The sequence below is a fragment of the Pinus tabuliformis genome, chromosome X, assembly GCF_031772625.1.
Source record: "Pinus tabuliformis cultivar Carrire ecotype Pingquan chromosome X, CPIR1, whole genome shotgun sequence".
Classification (NCBI taxonomy): Eukaryota; Viridiplantae; Streptophyta; class Pinopsida; order Pinales; family Pinaceae; genus Pinus; species Pinus tabuliformis.
Genome location: NC_142308.1, coordinates 863,606,664 through 863,632,051, shown reverse-complemented (window position 1 = coordinate 863,632,051; position 25,388 = coordinate 863,606,664). Strand labels below are relative to the sequence as shown.

Sequence of the window (25,388 nt, the reverse complement as noted above, 5' to 3'; positions counted from 1 at the left end):
ATAGGTGATTTGTTGAAGGTTTTTCTAGGGTGGCATACCCCATTACCTCTCTGCAAAAGAAAGGAAAAAATTTTAAGTGGACCATGGATTGTCAAAGGAGTTTTGATAAGCTTAAACATTTACTCATCACTGCGCCCACTTTGAGCATTGTTGATCCGAATAAAGATTATGTGGTTTGTACAAATGCCAGCAAGGAAGGTGTAGGTGGCGTACTAATGCAAGAGGGCAGGGTTATTGCCTATGAGTCTTGGAAGTTTAAGGAACACGAACAAAAATATTCAACCTATGACTTAGAGCTAATAACAGTCATTCAACATTAAATATGTGGCAACATTACTTGATGGGTAAGAAATTTATATTAATGACTGATCATCATAATTTAACTAACTATTTTAAGCAACCCACTTTGAATGCTAGGCAAGCTCGTTGGGTCAACCTCCTAAGTGAACTTGATTTGAAATCAAGCACTCGAAAGGAAAGGAGAATCGAGTCGCGGATGCCTTAAGTCAGATGGTAAACTGTATATATGAGGTCTCTTTTAGTGAACTACGAACTACATTTAATGAGCAAATTAGAGAGGCAACAACGCAGGATCCGGAATATAATTTTTTATGGTAGTAAGCTAAAATTTTAAACAAAAATGAACAACAATGAACAACATTCCTAACTAATTTCCTTGGAAATTTATTCTCAGGAAAAAAAGATCAAGAGGGTAAGTGTACCTAAGATCAGAAAAGAGGAAAAAAGAACGAAGTATTAAAATGAGAACACTGTGTTGAGATGTCAGGCAGATTCCTAGAGCTAAGTCTAGTTAGGTCCAGATAGCTGTAACAAAAATACTGTAGTCCTAAAAGGAAATCTTGCATGTGAGAAGAAGCTCGGGGGCAGACAAGATGATTAGCCGGTCTCATGGTTGGGAGGAAAAATAACAAGTAATCTAAGGTCTGGTAGCAGACTAACAACTGGAAGTTAGTGCATACTCAGATAAGTAAAATCTTGTGTTGTATAGGTAGAAGGTCTACTATACGGTAGTAGGAATTAATATTTCTGATTTTTGACGAGCAATTGCTCTAGAAATAAAAGGGATAGTTCTCATTACTCTGTATAAAAAATATATGCAAGTCAATATATCCAGAATTAGAAATTAACTATTTAAATTTCAAGGTAGGAAAATTGACATAAGAAGCCTATTCTTTTTATTCTAAAAAGAGAAAAACAAACTATTGTGTCACTAGTTCACATAGAGCAAGGGGTAGAAATTCCAGGTGCACAAGCACTCTTCCAGACAGAGTATTTAAATATGAAACTTAAACATAACATAGAAAAATCTTGTATTATGTTCGAAATAGTTAAAAAAAGAAGTATAAACCAGTGAAACAGTTCTTTTGGAAACATGATTTACAAATTCAAGAAAAAGAGTCAAGAAACATTTGAACATCCTCCTAAAGTATATGCAGATACTCATAGATTTACATGCAATTGTGAGTTATAGGTAAACAAACTTTTAAACCCTTGGTTAAGAGAATTAAGCATAAGAACTCGTACCAATAATATTACTCAGAGAGTAAAGCCATTATGGAAAAATTCAATAATATTTAAACATGAATCACTATACTGTTCCAAGAGGGCCTACCTCATCAAAAAGTGTGCTTTCTCATCAAAACAAATAGCCCAAAATGAAGTTGTTCTTTCTCATCAAAAGCAATAGCCCAAAATGAAGATGTTACAAATAGAAAGTCGAGAACCAATTCTGGACCAGGGTTTTAACAGCCAACTGAGAGTTTTTATTCAAAATTTATTACAACCATAAACACCTAGGCTAAACCCAAAAATTAGCGAGTTTTTACTTCAATAGAATTTCTTGTAACTAGAGTACAAGTCTAAGAATCGCATACAAGGCTGAGCTAACAATATTTCCACAAAGGAATTTTAAACTCTTAAAGCCAAAACCCTACTATGCTAAAACCCAGCTGAAAACATAGTTGGGCAAAGCTCAATACCCTGCAGTTAAACTTGGCCATTCTCCACCAGTGTCTGTAAGCTAAGCAGAAGACTTAAGTTATGACATCCATCCCAAATCTTGAACAATGATGAAACCCTCCAGATTCCCTAGGCAAGAATGACAAAGGGTTGTAATGTGATATTCTTTTAAAAGAAAATAATCAAACAAGTTACAAAACTCCTGCATTGAGCATATAAACATTACCTGGATACGAAGATGTATAGATACCCTTCTCGTAGTAGAGAATCAAACATAAGTGATGGTAAGTTTGTATGGAGCCAACCCGCTTAGAAAAGGTGGTATGACCAACGAAAAGGCCTAAGATCCGTAGAATTATGCCAACAAAGGTTATCAGAGAAAATCACTGTTGAGCTTCCCTGTAAAAATGCCATAGCACCTTACTGAAGCAGAACGACTGAAGCTGAAAGGAGGAAATGCGAAGACAATGAAGCGACGACGAAAGCATAGATCTAAGAGATTACTCTCCATCGTCCAATGCAACACAACATCAGGTGACCGTGGATGAGGAGCAGCTCCCGAGGATAGAAGGGCCAACTTAATAGCATCCGAAGACTCGAGATATTTATTATCACCAAGCCCAGGGCTATCATAACACCCAGTGAAAATTAAAGCAGTAATTAATAGTCGAACCGTGGAACATAAATACCATGAGTACAGTAAGTAAGGGTGGTACTTTAATCTATGTGTAAATTTTAAGTAGTAGCTTAATAATAGATGGGTGAATACATGTAGAATCGAACCCTTTAAAGTGTGACGTGGTTATAGGTGAAATACACCAAGATTTATAGTACAGTGATATGGGGTTTAACGGTAAGTTTCGTTGGGTGAAACCCACAAGACGGAGGTTCAAATCTCGTTGAGTACATGGCCTGTTGTGTCTTGGCTCGAAGAGTAGGCGAGTTGGATTTGATCCTGGGCCTGCCCAGGATAACTCTCACCAGTTACCAATTGTCCTAGTGTTAAAAAAAAAAAGAAATACACCAAGATTTAAATGTCAAGGTCATAAAGGTTAATATGAGTTATCATTATTTTGTTTTATAATATTTTAGAAGTTAATGAATTTTAAACAAATTTAATTTTTTAACTTTGTTGATATTTATTTAATTTTCAAAATATACGATTAACATAAACACTATAATTCTTAATTAATTATAACCACAGAAAAAACGGTTAATTAGCTTTTTATAATTTAAGGGTTTGACTACTAGTGTTTTTATTTAATGAATTTAAGTAAAATTAATTTTTTAACTTTGCTTATATCTATTAAATTTTCAAAATATTAGTAATGAGGCTATAATTTTTTTACGAAATTCTGGTATGATTTTGAAAAAATTATAGTAGAAATTTTTGGAAATTTATTAAAGTTCAGAATTTTGGGTGCCACAGAGATTTTTGATAATGCTGAATCTATTTCTACCATAAAAATACAACAACTCACATACTCTCATAATTAGATATTTTGAAATTAATTTCACCAAATTTTAATTAAAATATTGTCATCCAAGCAAAATTGTTGTTTGTCATCAAACAAAATTATGGTAAACAACGACTATACAATTAACATAAACATTATAATCCTGCATTTATTGTAAGCACATTATTAAAAAAAGAAAAGTGAATTAGTTCCTCTAATTTAAGCGCTACAGTGACTAATAGTGTTTTCTTTGAAGAGATATAATCCTCTATTTATTATAACCACATAAAAAAAAAACAGGTGAATTGGCTCCTCTAATTTAAGCGCTACGGTGATTTATAGTGTTTTATTTTAAGAAAAGAGTTTTTATTAACGCCCAAAAAAACAGAAAAGAAAACTGCTGTTGTTTGAGAATGTTACTTTAAAGTTCTAGATGAAAAGGAAGATCGCGTAAGACATCATTATCTGATGATGGTCAAAGATTTATGATTTTTCAGTATGGCAGATTAAATACTTTGGTAGGATTGGAACAAACATTATATCTATTACACTGGGAGTAGCTTGCAGCAGGTGAGAGGCGACTGGTAATCAGGCAGGGCTTTCAACATCCGACACGCGAAGAAAGGCAGGTAAAGAAGCGGATGGAAGGTAGACACACACGTTGCAGGTCCAACTATCCTTCAAATCTATCTCCTCTACTCCTGCAACTAACTCTTTTATGAGCATCTCAAGCCGGCCTGCCCTACGCCTTTAAATCTAAAACAGCTCGCCATTCTTTAGATCACCTTGTGTCTCTGAGTAGAGTAAGCCCTCTTTCTTTCTGCGTGACTAGTGTTCTGATACTAAACAATGTAAATCTAAAACAGCTCGCCATTCTTTAGATCACCTTGTGTCTCTGAGTAGAGTAAGCCCTCTTTCTTTCTGCGTGACTAGTGTTCTGATACTAAACAATGGCGCCCACAGCAGTGGTTAACGATCGCCCCGATTTCCTTGTAACGGCGGAGACGCCGAAGTCCCTGCAGTCCATTTTTATCCGAGACGAGGACGAGCGCCCGAAGGTGGCTTACAATCAATTCAGCAAAGACATTCCCGTCATTTCCCTCTCTGGTATCGCCGGGGAAGAGAGGGGCCGCGTGAGAGACGAAGTGAGCAAGGCCTGTTCTGAATGGGGAATTTTCCAGGTAGTTGATCATGGTGTTCCCCAGGAACTCGTGGAGACCATGACTCAGCTTTCCAGGGCTTTCTTCGCCCTCCCTGCAGAGGAGAAGCTCAAATACGACATGAGAGGTGGAAAGCGTGGAGGCTTTGTGGTGAGCAGCCATCTGCAGGGCGAAGCCGTTCTCGACTGGAGAGAAATCTGCACTTACTTCTCTTATCCCCTTCACCAGCGTGATTACACAAGGTGGCCTGTCAAGCCCGATGGCTGGAGGTACCCCCATCCATCCCCTGCATCCCCCATATAAATTGATTTCAGCTTTGTTTCATATGAATTGAACACTAAATTGTTGTGTATTTGCAGGGAGGTTGTGGAGAAATACAGCGAATCCCTGATGGGTTTGGCATGCAAACTGTTGGGGATAATATCAGAGGCATTGGGATTGGAAACTGAAGCAGTGACCAAGGCTTGTGTGGAGATGGACCAGAAAGTGGTGATAAACTTCTATCCCAAATGCCCACAACCAGACATGACATTGGGGCTGAAAAGGCACACCGATCCGGGCACCATCACTCTTCTCCTGCAAGACCAAGTTGGAGGCCTACAAGCTACCAAGGACGATGGCAAAAACTGGATTACTGTGGAGCCCATTCAAGGAGCCTTTGTTGTCAATTTGGGAGATCATATGCATGTAAGTGCATCAAATCACCCAGCAGTTATATCTTTATAGTTTCAGCTTCTCTTTTTATTTGGGTATTTGTATTTTCATTGCAGATTTCATGTATTTAATGAACACGGAATATTTATATGTCATGAAGCAACTATTTTAATTACAAGAAATCTGCAATGAGCATAAACTCAAATTTTTATTAATAATATTATAGTATTTAGTGATTTAACCATTTTGATGTAATAATATTGTAGTATCTGAGCAATGGCAAGTTCAAGACCGCGGACCATCAAGCCGTGGTGAATTCGAACAGCAGCAGGCTGTCTATTGCGACGTTTCAGAATCCAGCGCAGGAAGGCATCGTGTACCCGTTGGATGGAGTTGTGAAGGAGGCGGAAGGCGAGAAGTGTTTCATGGAAGAGCCCATCACTTTTGCACAGATGTACACCAGAAAGATGAGCCGAGACATCGAGCTCGCCCGCCAGAAAAAGTTGGCCAAAGTCGCTGAGAAGGAACAATCAGAGATTTCCAAGTGATGTGAAGATCAATTAAGAAAAAATGCATCGATGTAGATTTTTATGTGTGTCTGCCTGGATGCTGTCTGTGTTCATGTGTTCTCGGAGATCTTAGTAACAATAAAAGCTTCCACCAACTTGTCTACATTTTATATTTTGAAGTTGGATTGTACAGCACACTTCTACAATTAAAGTATAGTAATCGTTTGTATTCATTTCCCGTTTATCTGTAGTTAATTTATCGAACTGCGTGAGTAAATAAAAGTGGTTCTCACTAGTGCGTTGACAATCCTCCTCACACATAAAATGTGAACTGAATTGAAAAGAAAGAGATGTAGTTCTCAGGTGTGGCCTGGGGACTACACTCACACAACTTGAGAGATCACTCTCGTCCACTCTATTCATCAATCAATCAAAGATTACATCATTAAATACAATACTAAGAAATAGGAAGTTGCACCCAAATCCCATAACTATAGGAACTAATGCTAAACTAGGGAGAAAGTTACAACAATGTAACTATTTTCTCCATTAATATCAAAATAATATTAATTATTCTCAACTCCCCCCCTTAATGGAGAAAAGATTCTCTTGGACTCCTAGCATCTTTCTAAACAATTCAAATTTCACTCGTGCAAGAGGCTTTGTAAATATATCAACCACATTGTCACAAGTTTTACAATATTCAACATCAATTTCTTTTGACTGTATTTTCTCTCTAACAAAATGGAACTGAGTGTCTATATGTTTGGTGTTTTTGTGAAACACTGGATTGTATGCTAATTTGATGGTTCTCTGGTTGTCGCTTTTGATAGAAGTGGGTTGCTTCTGTTCTTTTCCTGCATCTTTGAGAAGTCTCCTCAACCAGATTGCTTCACATATTGCTGCACACAATGCTTGATACTCAGCTTCACATAACGACAAAGCTACAGTGCTCTGTTTCTTGCTGCTCCATGATATGACCCCGGAACCTATGTTGAATGCATAACCTGTGATGGACCTCCGTTCATCCAGGTTACTTGCCCAGTCTGAGTCTGAAAAACCTGCTAGAGTAACATCAGATATATCAGTGTATAAAATACCAAAATGAACAGTACCACAAAGATACCTCAACATGCTTTTTGCTGCTGTCCAGTGACTTTCACGCGGTTTCGACATGAATTGGCTCAACACACTAATTGAGTATGCCAAGTCAGGTCTGGTTGTTGTAAGATATATCAGGCTGCCAACCAGTTGTCTGTACATTGTGGCATCTACCTCCTTAGTGCCATCGTCACTGCTCAATTTCAGATTTTGCTGCAAAGGTGTCGCTGCTGATCTACACTGATCCATCCCAAACTTTTCCAACAGATTTCTAGCATACTTCCCTTGGGTAAGAAAAGTTTGCCCAGTATCTTTGAATACTTCTAATCCCAGACAATAGTTAAGGCTTCCGAGATTTTTCATCTCAAAGACTTGTGCCATGAGCCTTTTGATTCCTCTGATTAAGTCATCTGCATTTCCTGTTAGAATCATATCATCCACATATAGAGAAATCAAAATAATCTGCCCTTGATTATTGTACTTGGTATACAAATTTGGGTCATTTAAGCTTCTATGGAAACCATGCTCTATAAAGAAAGAATCAACCTTTTCATACCAAGACCTGGGAGCTTGCTTTAATCCATATAAAACCTTTTTCAACCTACAAACAAGCTGTTCCTGCCCCTGCTTTACTAATCCTTCTGGTTGTACTAAGTAAATTTCTTCTTTTAAATCACTATTTAAAAACGCAGATTTAACATCTAGTTGGTGTAATTCCCAATTACATTTAGTAGCTAAAGCAATAAGTAATCTGATTGTATTTAGCTTTGCTACAGGTGCAAAAGTATCATCAAAATCAATACCTTCCTGCTGTGAGTATCCTTTTACAACCAACCTAGCTTTTAACTTATTTATACTTCCATCTGCATTAATTTTGGGTTTAAACAGCCATTTACTTCCTATAGGTGTTTTGTTTTTAGGCAGCTCTACTAATTCCCAAGTATTATTTCTAAGAATTGATTCCGTCTCCTCATTCATTGCAGCTCTCCATTCCTCAAATTGACTAGCTTTTTTATAATTAGAGGGCTCTATAATGTTCAAAAACTTTGACATCAACGCATAGTTTCTCAACTTCAATGGCAATTGAGTCTTCCTACCTGACCTCCTTGGTAGGGGACTTACCTCAAATTTGTTTTCCTCTGCAATAGCTGGGCCTGCTTTTTCACCTTCTTGTTGTTCTTCTTCATTCTCTTCTTTCTGCTCCTGTTCCTGCTCCCTCTCATCCTCGCTGCTTTCCTCCAACAGCAATGGAATGTGCCAATCATCTCCAACATCAACTTTCCTTTCTTGTACCTATTCATGAAAGACTACATCTCTACTTGCATATGTCTTACGAGACTCAGGATTGAACAGTTTGTATGCTTTAAACTCTGTACCATAACCAACAAGGATACATTTTACTGCCTTAGGGTCTAGTTTCTTTCTATCAGCTTTGGGTACATGTGCAAATGCCTTTGACCCAAAGACTCTTAAGTGGTTTACTGCTGGTTTAAATCCATATAAGGCTTCAAAAGGGGTTTTGAAGCCAAGAAACCTAGTAGGACTCCTATTTTTCAAATATACAGCAGTATTTATCGCTTCTGCTCAAAAAATATTAGATAGACCTTTACCTTGCAGCGTGCTCCTTGCGCATTCCACCAAGGTTTTGTTTTTACACTCTGCAACTCCGTTTTGTTGTGGTGTGTGCGGTACTGTATACTGCTGAACAATCCTGTGAGATTTGCAGTATTTCATGAATTCCTTTGATTTGTATTCTCCTCCTTGATCAGATCGGAGAATTTTAATATTTTTTCCAAACTGTTTTTCCACCAGGGTTTTGAAATCTATAAAACATTAGAAAGTCTAACTTTTCTTGTTTAAAAAATAAACCCATTAATACCTAGTGCAGTCATCAGTAAACAACAAAAAATAGTATGCTCCCCTAGCGACCTTGTCTGCATGGGACCACATACATCAGTGTGCACTAGCTCTAAGATTCTTGTTTGCCTCCTCCTATCATGCACAGGGAATTGTTCTCTGTGCATCTTTCCTAAGGCACAACCATCACAATTTAACTGAATGTTACGAAAGATGGGGAGACCTTCGACCATACCTTTCTTTTGTAACAACATGAGATCCTGCAGATTCAGATGACCAAACCTCTGATGCCAGAGTTGTTCAGCTGTCGACTCTCCTGCAACCATGGCTTGCTTTGATATACTTTTTGCATCCAGTCTGTATAGGTTTCCAACTCGCATGCCTGTTGCAACAATTTCATTCCTGCAATCCTTTATCACACAGTGAGTCTTGAAGAATTCGACATGCATATCTTGATCAGCCATCATGGATACAGATATCAGGTTTTTCTTTATTCCAGGTACATATAAAACATTTGAAAGGTGACTAATCTTTCCATTTGGTAACTTAACTGAAATCACCCCATGACCTTTAATCTGATATCCATTATCATCCCCTAGATATATTTTTGATCCATTTATAATTTCTTCAAGACTATCAAAAAATTCCTTATTACCTGTCATGTGAGAGGATGCTCCGGAATCGACATACCAGATGTCATCTTCATTCGATGCTGAAAGGGCACAGTCGACTGTGAACAGTCGAAATTCATGACTGAAGTCTTCTTCTTCAACAAAATATCCTCTGTGTTTTGGATTTACCTGTCTCCTCCTTGCCTCATCAGCCTGCTTCTTATAATAACAATCTCTCTGTATATGACCCTTCTTTCCACAATAAAAGCATTTCTTTTCAGAATGATTTGCAAGCATACCTTTATGACAATGATGTTTATGTGTTGTTCCTCCTTTCTGGACTGATTGCTGTTGTGACTGCTTCCCTTTAGATAGTCGTCGTTTTGCCACCAGCGCAAGATCGTCACTTTGGGAGTTCAGATTCTGGTTCTGCCGTCGCTCTTCCTCTTGCTGCAAGATCGCAATGAGATCATCAAATGTGGGTGTTTTCTCCCTTGCCGAGACTCCAGTGATGAAGGTTTGGAAATCATCACGCATCCCATTCATTGTAATTGCAACAAGATCTTCATCAGCCACCGCCACTCCAATGGCCCCCAATCCGTCTTTAAAATCCTTAATTCGCGCGACAAATGCAGTAGCAAACTCCCTTTCGTCCATCCTCATTGAAAATAGCTTGCTTTTCAGAGCCAAAACTCTGTTTGCATTCTGGGTTTCATACAGACTTTTGATTTTCGTCCAAATCTCTGCGGACGTTTTACAGTCTCTGATGTGTGCAATGACATTGTCTTTCACAGACATCTTCAACAGGACTTTGGCTTTGTTTTCTCGTTTTTCCCAGTCTTCCTTCTGTGTGGTTGCAGTCGGCTTCTACTCATCGCCTGTCACTATAGTCCAAGCATTCGCACCTTCGAGCAGGGTCTGGATCTTAAACTTCCAATTCGTGAAGTTAGACCCATTGAGTTTACCAGATTCGTTAAGGTAAGATTCCATCGTATTACTCATTGTGAATCTACTTAACAACAACAAAAACAATACCTGTCAGATGGATCTGTCACCTCTGTCACCGATCTACAGTGTCTGGCACTCCCGCTCCAATGAGCAAATTCGGCGTTTTCAACACAGCCGAAACAATGATCTGATCACAATTGATCCGATCCACCTCTCCCGGATTGATCTGCCACTTCGTCGATCCTGCTCTCCTGCAGATCGCCAAACGAAGTCGAGGTTTCCCGCAGATCACCTCTGGCGCTCTCCCGATCTGTCTCTCCCGGACGGATCTGCAACTCCACCGATCTGCACCGTTTGCAAACCGCCAAACGAAGTTCACACTATCACAGATCCCCTTGGCGCAACCCCGAGCGAAAAATCCGCGCTAATTAAAAATCGGTGTAAGTATCTTAATTGGCGCGACTTTCCCGGTAAAATCCCGCGCTAATCGGGTTTTCTGGCGCTTTGGCGCGATTTATCCCTTAAAATCCACGCTAATTCCTCTTCTGGCGCGACTGTCAGCGCAAAATCCGCGCTAATCGGCCTTTCCACTCAGAAAAAAAAAAAAAAAATATATATATAAATAAATATCCCGAGTCCGAGCCAGGTGTTCTGCAGTCCACCTGCTCAATTGAGCACACAGCTCTCGTGTACACATAGCCACAAAGGCACTTCAAGCCACACAGCTATTCCAGCCACACAGGGAATTCCGCCACACAGGTGACAAAAGATCAGGCTCACTCAATCTGAGCTCTGATACCAAGATAAAATGTGAACTGAATTGAAAATAAAGAGATGTAGCTCTCAGGTGTGGCCTGCACCTGGGGACTACACTCACACAACTTGAGAGATCACTCTCGTCCACTCTATTCATCAATCAATCAAAGATTACATCATTAAATACAATACTAGGAAATAGGAAGTTGCACCCAAATCCCATAACTATAGGAACTAATGCTAAACTAGGGAGAAAGTTACAACAATGTAACTATTTTCTCCATTAATATCAAAATAATATTAATTACTCTCAACTCTCACCCATATTGAATTGATCCCATGTTCTTATAATGATAAAACTCTTCAAAAATCATCTACCTACAGGACTAAGGATTGGTGATCTGAATGTAATGACGAATCAGAAAGCAAGTTAGTGACATGTTGGTGAATTATGTTTGTCTCTTAAAAATATTTGAACTTGTGTAAATGAAGTTGTGGAATTGTCTGCAAAGTGGTGCAATTATAACCAACTAATTCTGAAAAATATTTTTAGTTGTGTCAATGAAGCTGTGGAGATTTTCTGTAAACTGGTGCAATTATAATAACGAGTAATTTGGGAGCACCTAGAGAAATTTCGCCAAAGATCGCGTAACATTTAATGTCTACTGGCCAATCAAATCCTCAAATTGAGGTAATTCATTGAGAAGACTAAGTCACCATCTGGGAAGAGCAATAAAACTATTTAGTGTTGGCAAGTTTGAGACCCTGTCTTTAAGGAAGAGTTGGTAACGATGTCTTTTAAGGCCGTGGCACAGTGACACTGATTCTGTAAAATGCATTAAGTTATTATCTGAGCACATGCAAGCGAAATTCTAGGCCTTAAATTAGACAGACTACCGGGCCTGGAATTTAAAGTTCAATAAAATATTGTATTTTATCTATTATATGTTTTTTGGGTGTGTTTTTTTGGGTATATTTCCCGTTTATTTTGATTAAAATTTTTTGGGATATTTTATAGTTTAATTTACAGATAATTTTATAGGGATTTGTTAAAATCACAAGTTTGAGTTGTCAACTCCCTATTTAAGTGTCTCACAGATTTTTCATTGTTAAACCCATTTTAAACATCAAATATTAAGGTTTGACGAAAAATTATTTTGTCAAATTCCAACCAACTCCAAAACATATAATAGTTAGACAACGCCCAATAAAATTTGTTGATTGGTCAATTTTAAGGCATACAACGGTTTTTTCCCTCCTATAGCCATGGTAAGACTTTGAAAATCCATTCTTGTTGGGAAAAACACAATGACATTGTAGATATTCATAGTTACTCCGTAAGGCATTTCCCTCTGGTGTCATCGTGTCCCGTCGTGGGTTGTCAATATTTGTGTTAGACAATTAGAAAATTTTGCGCCGTTGGATCATCACAAGCCATTGAACCTCCCACAAGAATTAGGCACTAACCGCCTCCGATGATTATGCTATGGTTTGGAACGACTATACCTGTCCCTTTATGAACGAACCATCTTCCCCTTGCTGCCATTTAAATATGGCTATAAGCCTGGTTCCTTCATTATGTTTTCCAGTTTTGGCTGAGGCGGGGCAGTTACAACAATTAGTTATAGCAATTCGAGGTGCTGGAATCGACTCCTGCGCTCGACTACATTACAGTGAACGACACAACAGCTGCAACACCGAATTTCGGTACTCCAGGCTTCAAGATTTCAGAGGGATTAATGGATATGCCATCGTCTGGTTTAGAAGCCGTGCCTTTTGAGGATGATATTGATAAAGATCGAGATGAAGCAGAATAATTAATCATTTTTAAACTACCATATATTTTATATTCCTATGTTGTTTCTTTGCTTTTGAGGATGATATTGATAAAGATCGAGATAAAACAGAATAATTAATCATTTTCCGACTACCATATATTTTATATTCATATGTTGTTTCTTTGCTTAGTATGGTGTCATTTTGATCTTTGTATTATTTGTGAATTCAAATATTGGTTGAATAGCTTCAGCAGAGAGTAGTTCTTGATGGACTGCTTGAAAATAACAAGCAGTTAGCATACCGTCTTATTGTGAATTCCAATGCTGATGTTAATACAACATATGAGCAGGCAAAGGCCAATTGTTCCTTGCTTTTAGCAAAAACAGTAATCACTAGAAGGAATCGAAACACAATGCAAAACGATTCTGGTTGTAGTGGGCACATACAACTATTTGATTCGGCAACATCTAGCCCAAGCTCCATGACTGACAGTGAGGATTTAAGTGAAGTAGAGGAGGGTCTACAACGATGCTCGTTGCTACATCTAGCATGCTATACTGGTGATCTAGGCATGGTAGAGCTACTACTGCAGTATGGTGCCATTCTGAATACTCTTGACTATTGTGGAAGAACTCCACTTCATCTTTGTATCTCTAGGAGGATGATCCCATTTGCAAAATTGTTGTTTTCTAGGTGCTCAAATCTTTTGTTGAGTTGTTTTTTGTGTTATATATCTACCTTTGGTTGTGTTAAGGTTTTGTATGATTTATTTCTGTCTAAATTTTAGTTACAATCTCCTTTGTTTTGTAGGGGTGCCAGTACAACAATTTTGGATGGAGATCGTAAAACCCCATTACAAAGATTAAAGGAAATGGGTATTATTGCAGATGAGGAACTATTTGGTCTCTTGTTTGAACCCAATAGATAGTTTTAGACATGTTAGAAATTGTAATTACTCCCGCATGTAGAGTTGGCTAAACATAGAGAGTCAGTTAACTGAGTGATTGAGTGATTGATTGTTTGAGTGTTGAGTCAAGTTGAGTGAAGTGATAGACGACTTTTAGTGTGTGGTTGCATGGGAAAATATTTTAGGCTAGTCGCTAGTTGAAAAAGGTTTAAATACCCTTCACCGGATTCATTGTAGGAATCATGTTTTATGTGATCAATAGAAGAGCTACTGCTCGAGTTTTATGTGTGAATTTGTATTTTAGCTTCTCCACCTTTCCAACAAATTGGTATTAGAGCTAAAGTCACAAAGCCAAAAAATCCACCAAATAAAACGTCCACAGCAACAGCTTGCAAAGCCCCACCATGTAAGTGATAAAAAATCGAAAGTATCTCCACTGCACTACGTGAGCGGTAAGTCACGGTGGAGAGTCGCCGTGAGAGCGCAAAGCCGCTACCAGCATTGAGCTGTAAGAAAGGTCCAGCCACCATCCACAGAGAATCACAGTCCAGAGCAAACCAGCTGCGTTACCGGTCACCAATTGAAAACTATGCCTGAAGAGTCGAAGGTTTAATCGGCGGTCGAGAAGTCAACCAAAAATTCCGACGACAAGTTTCATGGTTAACATGCGAAAGTTTAAAGCCGACTATGGGCAAATATAAAAAAAATTCTCAAAGTGTTTAGAAGGTGATTAAAAGTCAATTTTTTTTATGAAATCAATCCACGAAATTTTTTCAAGAATCCTTTTTCGATATGCTAAAAAAGGGTAAGGTTTTAAGGGCTATTTTGGGTAAAAGGTTTTTGAAAAGGGGAATATCTTTTTAAGTGGACAAAAGTCTTGTGAAAGTGTAACCAATTCTCTGTTGCTCTAACTCATCGAGTTGCTCTAACGGATCGAAACTGCCAGTTACTAATGGAACCTCTTGTCGACTTTCTGTGAAATACTCATTTGGCCGGGGGCTCCCGAACACATCATAAGCCAAACCCGTGCTTACAAATAACCAACCTGCAATGAATAGAGAAGGTATGGTAATGCTATGGATAACCCAGTATCTAATACTAGTAATAATGTCAGCAAAGGAGCGTTCTCCCGTATTCCCAGACATGCTCAGCTCCATATATTATTGTAAAGTCAGTCAAGGGGGAATTGATCCCATGAAAGATAGAGATCAGGAAATGGAAAACCACTGATATCTTCTCCAATCCTTGTTCGATTGTCAATGTTATACCAAGGGTATCTTAACTAGCAATTGTGGCTTCTTTAGGATTTTTTATAGTTTGGATCCGTTATTTGGGGGTCAATCTATTAGGAATAGGGTTACACAGCTATGGATGGTTGGAACCATAAATGGACCGAATTCCTAGAAGGAAAAGGAAGGATAGATTCGATCCAGTTCTTTTATGTGATTGATAAGTGACATCAATAACTGGTACAAGTTATTTCAAGTAGTGATTATAGAATGATGGAATCACTACTTGAAATAACTTGAACTATATTAGATTCAAATAAAATAGATTCAAATAAAAGAAAGACGATTTGAACCATTCCTATCATTACCAACCACAGCGAAAAGAAATATAAAATGAGTATGAGGTAGCAATTCCATGTTTGAATTAACCCATTCCCTTTTTTCAATGGAACTCCGGCTACTGAAGCATACATGTACTATAATAATGCGCTTACCCATGTAGGGTAACCGGGTATGTGAAAAAATTGGCGATTTCATTGTATAAGCGATGAAGAACCCTAAATAGAATACTATTTACTATCCAATATTCCTGAACCTAATGTTGGTCTATCAGATCTCTAGAGACCTATACTTAAAGCTCCGTTTAGCGGAAAGATAGAATTACTCGCAGTGTATTGTGGCCAAATAGAAACGTCTTTCCCCCCCACCCCCCCCGGATAGAAGTGGGTGAACGAAAATTTATTCCAGTTCCCGCATAGGAAATAAAGGTATAATATACCCGAGGATAATTGGCTACTGTATATTGCTAACATCAGTAAATGCAACAATCGAGGATTTTGGGTAATTGGCCAAGCAACTGAAATGGCCAAAGTGGTAACAAATCCTGTCAAATAGGTCCGATGGAAAATCCATCAATTCCCATTCTCCAATGAAAATCAATAAGTCCAGTTATACTCTTTATTCTTTCAATTGGATCAATAATTTATAAAATCTGAAATGGTAATGGACGGAATGTATATATAATGAAAAGGAGTTAGAGTAAACAAATACCTAGAGTATACCATCGAATCAGATCATTCCCTCCTTCTATGGGTGGGAAATAATGAAAAGTCTTGTGAAAGTGTACGAAGACACGTTAAAGGGTTAAAGTTGAGAGAATTGGAAACAAGTTTTTTTTAAGTTTTTTTTTTTTTCGAAGCGCATGGTATGAAAAGAGTTTTATTTGTATGATAAGTTTAAGGTTTTGAAATGGTTGATCGGTTTGCAAAATTATTTAGCGTTTTGTCAAGTATGACAGTTTTTTTGGTGAAGATTGTGCCTTACGGGGGCACATATTGAAAATCATATTTTTTTCAGGGGCAATATGGAAGATAGCCTCATGCAATTAGCAAAGCAGCTATAAGAAAAGGAAAGACCGCAATCATGGGTCGCAAAGTGCAACTGAAGCATATTAAGAAAAGAAATTGAAAAGAAGAGGCAAAGATCATTGCCATGGTTAGAGAGGTTCAGGCCACAGCCGAGGAACTGAGAAGTCTAGCAGAAGACAAAGAAGAAATCGAGGGTGATTGGTGTAGCTTTGATTTGCTACCACCTCCTATGTTTATAGGTGAATATTTTGATCATTGGGTTATCAAGATGTTAACTTTTCTTCGAGCTAGAGAGTTAATTGAGTACGAATCTAATAACCCATATGATGCAGTATGTGATGTTTTAGCATTGAATTTTATAAAACAAGCATTGGATGAGAAGTGTTTGTGCAAGGTAGCAAAAGCTACAACTTCCAAGGAAGCATGGAAGTTCCTAGAAGCAGAGTTTGGTGCAAGGGGGAGTGACATGCAACATCAGGTTATGTCACAAGCAAAGTCAGCCGCATATCTGAGAGTATATGAGCAAGACTCTGAGAAAAAAACAGAGCTTGGAGAACCCCATTCAAAAGTGGATGATGGTTGTCAAAACCATAAAAATGGAACCCATTATGCAAGCATGCATATGGATGAAGAAGATGCAACAAAGATTGCAGAGAGAGACATTGAAGCCTCTGTGTGTGAAATAGAGCAAGAGAAAATAAATGCTCAAGGGCTCCACTGTAATGTGGATGATACAGATGATGATAAATCCCACTGTAATGAAACACATGTGGATGATGACTGCAAAGTTATATGTGAATCAGTTAATCCATCCGCAGTTGATGGATTTGGTGAAGTTGAAATTGTCAACGAAATTGACAATGAACACATGCATGCTCGAATATCCCACCATAGTGTGGATGAACATTATGTTGATGATATATGTGGTTTATTTTTTGAAACAGGGATTGAATGTGAAAATATGGTAAGCGCCATGTTGGATGAAGCATTGAAGGTTGAAATTGTCAATGTAGCAGCAAGATATGAAGTAGTTGGAATTGCTCATGAAGCAATATGTCATCTAGCAGCAGTTGATGATTAAGAACATGATAAACTGATTGAAGAGCTTTTGATGAGAATATCCACTAACAACATAACAATGGAAGACAACCTCCATGCAGTTGAAAAGAAGGTAGATGTAGAGCAAGAAGCTATCACTGAAGAGATTCATATTAAAGATGACTTTATCATTGTTTTTGAATATGCAGGTGTTCAAAATAGCATGGGCGGAAAAGTTAAAAAAAAGGTTGTTAATAAATTTGATGCAAATTACAAGAAAAAAGCAACAGTACCTCATGATGAAAGTGAAAATGATATGGATGTTTCTGAAGACAAAGATGAATGCATTGAAACCATTTTTCAGCAATGGGGTCAAGAAGAGATAATATTCTTCTATCAAGAAATATGGCAGAAAGAAACTCAGGAATATAAATCACAAGAAGCAAAGAAAATAAGACAGTTTGAAGATGCAATGTTATGGAATTAGTCCATGGTTGAACGAATATTTGAAGAGGAATATGTAGTAGACAAGATCAAATTGTGTTTCAGCCCAAATTCAAGAAAAATCAAAGAAAAAATTCAGCAACAACAAGTAAAGGAATATGGAGCTTACAACAAGAACCCACAAAAAAGAATGAAGCAATTTCAAGGATATAAAATTTGGAAGAAGAGAAAAAGAAAATGCAAAATTGTGAAAGTCTTGAGTCATTGTAAGCCTAACTATGACATAGACCAACAGGCATGTTTGAGTGATAATTAAGTTAAGTCATGTTTGAGTATGATGAGTCATACGGTCGTAATGAAGAGGGAGTGTTAGAAATTGTAATTACTCTCGCATGTAGAGTTGGCTAAACATAGAGAGTCAGTTAACTGAGTGATTGAGTGACTGAGTGTTTGAGTGTTGAGTCAAGTCGAGTTAAGTGATAGACGAGTTTTAGGGTGTGGTTGCATGTCAAGATATTTTAGGCGAGTCACTAGTTGGAAAAGGTTTACATACCCTTCACCAGGTTCATTGTAAGAATCATGTTTTGTGTGATCAATAGAAGAGCCACAACTTGAGTTTTATGTGTGAATTTTTGTTTTAGCTTCTTTGCCTTTCCAACAAGATAATCTTAACTATGGTACAATCATTGTGTATGTGAGAAGCAGGGATGTCCATTTCTTTGATGTATTGTGGTACCCGTTCTTGGTCAGGAGTATAGGTTGTCCATTTCTTCCAAGAATTCTCATCGAAAACAGTGGGGTGATGGTCTTATGATGAACTTATTATAATGTTTGCCTTGTTTTATCGTTAAATCTATTCATATGGTTATAGAGAAAGTTATAGAGCTCCAACATGTATAATCCATTTTTTCATCTCAATTCTCTTTATTTGTTTGGTTGGTTAGGCATTGCTCAATGCCTCCTCCCTTTATATCCAACTTTTTTTCACACTAGAATTTGTGATTCCTTTGTTTCTGCACACAACATTCTACAAAATTAGAGTTCTATTTGTAATTTTATGCCTTACTATGCAGTCCTTTTCTATACAGGAATTACAGTTGCAAGGATACAAAATGTTGAAAATCGTAAAGGATATATTGTGCTTGAAAAAAGCGGTTAGCATCCTTTCAGTAATATTGTATCTCAATCTTGGAAGTATTGAAGCCATGTCTCTAAATATTTGTATGTGTCTCCTCCGAGGATTTGTTTATGCCCAAGTTTGTCTCCTCAGAGGGTTGGTTCATACACAGGAATGATTGGTCGAATTCCATACAATCATTGGTCAGCTCTTTTGTGTAATTGATAAAGCGGGCTTCATTTACTTTTACGAAAAGCAACGTTAGATACTTCATGTGTATAAAAACTATTGTGCCAATAGTCCATGCGTATTTTCTCGGCTCGAGTAGTAGTAGATTGCTGCTTTAAATTGATTTTTGGACACATGTTCCTTTTTTGTGGCTTACAAGACTGTTTCATTGGTTTACGGTTCTCCCTGGTAAGAACTTAGTTAATGCAGTAAAGATTGATTCTTTTTAAAAAAGGTTCTCAAAAGAATGAAGGCTTCTAACAAAGAGATTAGCTACGGATGGTTTATGGTTCCCCTTGGTAAGAACTTAGTTAATGCAGTAAAGATTGATTCTTTTTAAAAGGGGTTCTCAAAAGAATGAAGGCTTCTAACAAAGAGATTAGCTACGGATTAAGAGGGTCAAATTTAAAGTGGGTATGTTCACAAGTCTCTAGTGCATATGGTTTTAAGGGGTCTCTTTTCCAACTTTTAGCTGGAAAATTTGATGATTTGAGTTTTAAATTAAAATATTGACACGTGGGTGTGGCAAATTACGATCAATTTTTTTTTTGAACAAGGAATTATCATCAATTTGTGTTATTATTATTTTACTTTTTTATTTTTTTATTTTTTTTCTTTGGAATAAATATCCATGGGGATTTGAATCAGGTGACCTCTTGGCATGAAACACACAAGTTGTTTAACAAGACCTCTTGGCATGAAACACACAAGTTCCTTAACAAGACCTCTTGGCATGAAACAAAACACACAAGTTCCTTAACAAGATCTCTTGGCATGAAACACTCTGAGAGACATAGAATGATGGGGAGCTATCATCAGAAGGTTCAGTCATTGGGCTAAGCACAATTGCAGGTTTGTCATCTTGTAAATTCACATAGTCATTGGATGCTTGATTGGCCTTAAGCTCAAGAGCCTCGAGGATGGGCCTTTTAAAGACTTCATTATTCATCAGTTCTAGCAGAGGTATAGATATCTTAAGCTTTTGGATTTCTGATTCAAAACTGAAGGGAGAAGGGGACTTGTCAGGGCCTCTTACCTCTTGAGTTGGATCTTTGAGAATGATGGGATCAGCTGCTGGTCGCTTCTGCTTGTTAGCTTGCTGTTCTGCCAGGACAACAGCTCTTTGGATGGGGGTTTCCTTGGTGCTATTCATCTTTGACCTCAGATTGTATCTTCGTTGATCTTTAGTTTGTAGGACAACCTCACAGTCCCACTCTTGGCTGATTCGGTCATTGGACAATGACTCCTCATAGGCAGCTAAGGTCAAAAAGGATGCACTGCCTTGGTATTCCATACAATGTATCTCATCATCCTCCTCAAACTGCTCCTCTTCCATGACTAGATTCTGGAAAGGGGTCTTCACTCTTTAGTCTTCATTGGCATCTTTGCTCCTTGGCATGATCTGCAACTGCTCATTTGCTCTTCTATTCGTGTTTCTAAGAGCAAAAGTGTTAGGAGCTCTTCCTTTCATAGGGTGTTGTTCAACCTTTAACTTGGAGATCTCACAGGCTAATGACTCTATCATCTTGGTCATTTTATCTATCTTGGGGTCTGAATATGAAGAAGTTTCACCCCTCTGTCTCCTTCGATCAACATGTCCCTTGAGTTTCTCTGCAACAATGATGTTGGACTCTACTTCCAGGGTTGCATCTTGCATCTCAGCTAAAGAAGCACATCTTCTCTCCCTCAATAGTAGACAGAAGTCAGAATCAAAAGCATTGGCATAGGTGAGTTTAGAAAAGGTAGGGGTGGGTTTCACTTCAACTGGTATCTTGCTATACATGCGGTTAAACCTTTTATTGAAATCAGAAAGTGATTCCCCATTTTCCCTTTTCAAGTTCCCAAACTCAATATGATAATAGAGAAGATCTTTCTTATCCCCCCAATGCTTTAGGAAAACATCATCAAAGGCCTCAATATCTGTTATAGATCTAGGGGTCAGTTGTCTAAACCATTTTCTTGCCTCTCCATCAAGGCTTTGGACAAATACTCTCATCCACACATCATCTTCAGTAATATCCAAATTATCAGCATAGCTATAAAAAGACTCAAGATGTTCTTCAGTTGTAACTCCTTCAGTCCCTGTGAACTTAGGCATGTATTTATGATATTCTCTAGTAGGCATTGCATTCAAAGGAGTGGGTAGTAATAGAGGTCCATACCTAGCAGCTATGATTCTTTCCATTTTGGTGAGTGCTTGTGGGCCTGCCATGGCTGTGGTGGATAGAAGAGTACTAGCAATCTGAATAATAGAAAGCTGAGAGGTGACTGACAGGACTAAAGGGATATGAGGGATAGGTAATGAGGTTTCCTTCGGGCTTAAAGCCAGAAGAGAACCTAAAAAATAAGGAGCTTTATGGATCTCTGAAATTTTTTCTTCACTGCTAGTGTTAGAGGCTATACTCTCAATATGTATTTGTTCTATTACAAGCCTTTCTTGAAGAGGTATAGAAGATTTTTTAGGTTTACATGATCCTGATGCTCCTTTCTGTGATATCTTTCTTCCTTTGAAGATCTTTTCAGGGTTTAGGTACTGGGTCAGCTGGTGACTTCTGAGGATTTCTTCGAGTATGCCTCACAAACTGAGCCAGGACTATGATGTGGAGTTGCCAAGAGGTTCGACCTCTTGTAGAGTCGCCAGATAGATGATTACAACCAAAAATGTGTCCAGACTTTGTCTATCATCAAAGTTGGACCTGTGTCATCTCCCAGGGAAGCTGAGCTTCAATCTCCTCTCCCCAGCAATGATGCAAATTAATGTTAGCACTCCAGGAAACTCTCCTAGGTTGTAAATTGGAGATGCCCGGTAACATATAATTTTAATGTTGTCACATGAACTATTGGAAGGGATGATGGTTTGGTTTAAGCCAGATAACTACTTCAGCTCTGTTTTCACTCCAGACATGCATGAACACCCTCAACCTACAAGGCTTTAGACCACTACTGTTCAATAGTTGCAGATTAAGTGAATAAATGAAGAATACCAACCACACCAATAGATGCATACATAACACATGATACCCAGTTGCAGCTGGTAAAAGAAGCTTGCAGATCTAATCTATCAATGTAGAGACAAGATGACAGTTGTTTGTCATTAGATATAGAAGAAACATAGATGACCTATTCAATGGCAAACCTAATTAACCAATGTAGAGATAAGATGACAGCTATCAAGCATTAGACCTATGGAGAACACGAATAAGCCAGTCCAGGTGCAATTTTATAACAGAAGGGAAATGGACATTGAACATGTAACAACAAAAGAAGCTTGTATTATTGAAAATGAAGATGAGACACTGCAAGGGACAGAGTATCTATAGTCTCTAGAAGTTGAACTGCACAACAATCGCCAACCCTGATTACATCTTGCCTTCGGCTATTTATAGTTTATTTTTACAATGATCCTTAGCCATTTTAGGGTTGGATATTTCCTAATCGACCACCTACTGGCATTAATTGCCTGACTGTGTTCCATGACGTAATTTCATTCCATCGCAAAAATATTTAATGAATTGTGGCACTGTGCCGTCCTACTAGGCAATTGGCTTAATTGTGGCAGTGGAGCTCCATGACTGTTTAATTCTGTTTGATGGATCGTGATGTGTCCTTCCTCTATCGTCCATTCTTTTTTGTTAATTCAGTTCAGTGGTCTGACTGCCATGAGGTTGACAGGGTCGACCACCTTCTTCTTCGGACAATAGATAAGGAGTGGAGAATGAGGTGCATGGTTGGGCAGACGTGCCAGATCGGATGGACAGAAAGGTGACAGAGAGGGGAAGGACGATCGGGAGAGGTCATGAATTAGGGCCATCAGATCAAGGGAATGCACGGTGGAGATCGTGAGCAGGGGGATTTGAGGCCGAGGTGGGAGTGGAAAACGTTTGGGCTGCTAGATCTCAGGTGAGCAGATCGGACGGCTATCGGGAGGTGAAGATGCGCGAATGATAATGCCTAGGGGTGGTTTTGTCTGGGCAGTTATGGTTTCTATCGGAAGGGCACCAGGAGGTAAGTGGTAAATGGTGGAGGCTGCCCAATTCCATTCAATGGATGACACGTTGCAGCGGAGGAGAGAGAAAGACCACCCTTATCGAACAGGTATTCTCCTTGCTACTTACTCACGTGATATGATCGAGGGTCGTTAGATCTTGAGGGGTGATCCAACGATAGGGAATGATCGGGTAAGTTTCAATATCGGGGGAGACGTTGGCCATGGGGTCTGCAGGGAAAAATAAACAGCGTAGGGACATGGTTGTACGATGTGTCTTCAGGGAATGTGTAGATGGCACGAATGGGTGGAAAAACAAGGTTTTTTCAGGTTTCTTGGGTTTATTTACTTAGGCTAAGATGAAAGGGGGTTTCGTAGAGATGTGAGGGTCGGGTTAGGGAATGACCGGAATGGAAAGCAGGTGAAATGATGAGGAAAGTGGTGTGATGGCCCATGTGGGGCCCTATCCGAGACATAACAGATGTGAGGGTCGGGTTAGGGAATGAGTGGAATGGAAAGCAAGTGAAAGGATGAGGAAAGTGGGGTGATGGCCCGTGTGGGGCCCTATCCGAGACATAACAGTAGATGATCTCCATCCTCCTACCTTCAATATGGCAGCGCTGCACTTCAGGGCTAACACAGCCATTAACTTCTTAACCACGAAAACTTGTAAGAAACTTGGTATCATAGCTCTGGAACCAACCACCACCCTACTAGAACTCACTAATCGTTTGGTGGTAAGACTAGAGGGAACTTTACAGGACATTACAGTTTTTGTTTATTCATGGGAATACCCAGTGGCTTTTCTCGTCATAAACCCAAAAAGTCGATTAGATGGGCACCCTTTAATTTTGGGCCAAACTTGGCTAGCAACAGTTGATGCTTACATAGGTTGCCGTGGGGGCAGCATGACCATTTCTAAGGGGGACTCTGTAAAAAATTCGGTTCTATACCCTCCTACTAAACCAAGTCCACTCATTGTGAAACTACATAGAAACTGTCCACATACCTGGAAGAAAGTATTCGTTCACCACTTATAGTAGCAGAGGAACTTGAGTTCAAGAATCAAACTGAATAATCAACCAGCCACTATGAATAATGTCAAATGTCAAATGTTAAAACAAATTATTGACAATGAAGCCTTGGAAGACCCTTTGAAATATACTAATGATCAACATATCCCGACAATTTTCGTTCATAACAGGAAGCCTGTTAAAATTGAACGAGGCAAGATTTTGAACATTAATGATAGTCTGGATAATGACCAACAACAAAATCTCATTCAAGTTCTGCAAAAATATAAAGGGGATTTTGCTTGGGACTATCCAGACATGAAGGGCATAGACCCATAATTATGGATGCATCATATCTACACCGAAAAGGATGCTCATCCTATCCGACAACCTCAATGGAGATTTAATTCGCATCTCAAAGATATTGTAAAATAAGAACTACAGAAGTTGTTGGATGTGAATTTTAACTATACCATTTCGGATAGAAAGTGGGTCTCTCCGCTGGTAGTTATTCCTAATAAAAATGGGAAGTGGCGCACCTATGTGGATTATTGGGAATTGAACAAAGCCGCATAGAAATATCACTTCCCTCTTCCATTTATTAATCAAGTCCTTGATACATTGGCAGGAAAACAATTCGTTTGCTTTTTGGATGGCTTCAGCGACTACAATTAGATCCAAATCACCCTTTAAGACCAGGACAAAACCACTTTTACCTGCCCATGGGGTACATTCGCGTGCAGAGTGTTACCATTTGGCTTATGCAATGCCCCATCTACGTTTCAAAGGGCCATACTCAGTTTTTTTGTTGATCTAATAAATGAAGGACTTGAAGTTTACATGGATGACTTTAACCCGTATGAGGATGAATTTGATCAAGCGCTACAGAAATTAGAGAAGGTTTTGGAACGATGCATCACCACTAGCCTATGTTTAACTAATTTCAAGTGTCACATGATGATGACGAAAGGTGTAATCCTAGGACACTAAATTCTACAGCTGGGATCCAGGTAGATCCAACAAAGATACAGGTAATTATCCTACTACCTACACCCTGTACTCAGACGAAGGTATGTACCTTCCTTGGATATGCAGGTTATTATCACAAGTTTATCAGAAAATTTTCACAAATTATTGCGCCTTTGTATGCTTTAACATGAAATGTTGACTTTAAATGGTCTGATAAATGTGACACAACTTTTACAGATTTGAAGAAATTAGTTTTGGCGGCACCAGTACTACGTGGAC

The 25,388-nt window shown here is 38.5% G+C and overlaps 1 protein-coding gene across 1 annotated transcript; it reads left to right on the top strand.

Annotated features, from left to right (window-relative positions):
• The first annotated feature begins 4,232 nt into the window (after positions 1-4,232).
• On the top strand, positions 4,233-5,930 carry LOC149142439 (naringenin,2-oxoglutarate 3-dioxygenase-like). The gene is made up of 3 exons (XM_089447861.1): positions 4,233-4,866; positions 4,957-5,284; positions 5,518-5,930. Exons 1-3 carry the CDS (start codon positions 4,388-4,390, stop codon positions 5,797-5,799), a joined length of 1,089 nt encoding a protein of 362 aa, XP_089303987.1. The 5' UTR covers positions 4,233-4,387; the 3' UTR covers positions 5,800-5,930.
• Positions 5,931-25,388: the final 19,458 nt, after the last annotated feature.

What these genes read in the sequence shown, in the direction of transcription:
- LOC149142439 (XM_089447861.1), top strand. Translation starts at nt 4,388, where the DNA reads ATGGCGCCCACAGCAGTGGTTAACGATCGCCCCGATTTCCTTGTAACG. An exon ending in GTCAAGCCCGATGGCTGGAG is followed by an intron (nt 4,867 to 4,956) that starts GTACCCCCATCC and finishes GTGTATTTGCAG; the next exon opens with GGAGGTTGTGGAGAAATACA. An exon ending in ATTTGGGAGATCATATGCAT is followed by an intron (nt 5,285 to 5,517) that starts GTAAGTGCATCA and finishes ATAATATTGTAG; the next exon opens with TATCTGAGCAATGGCAAGTT.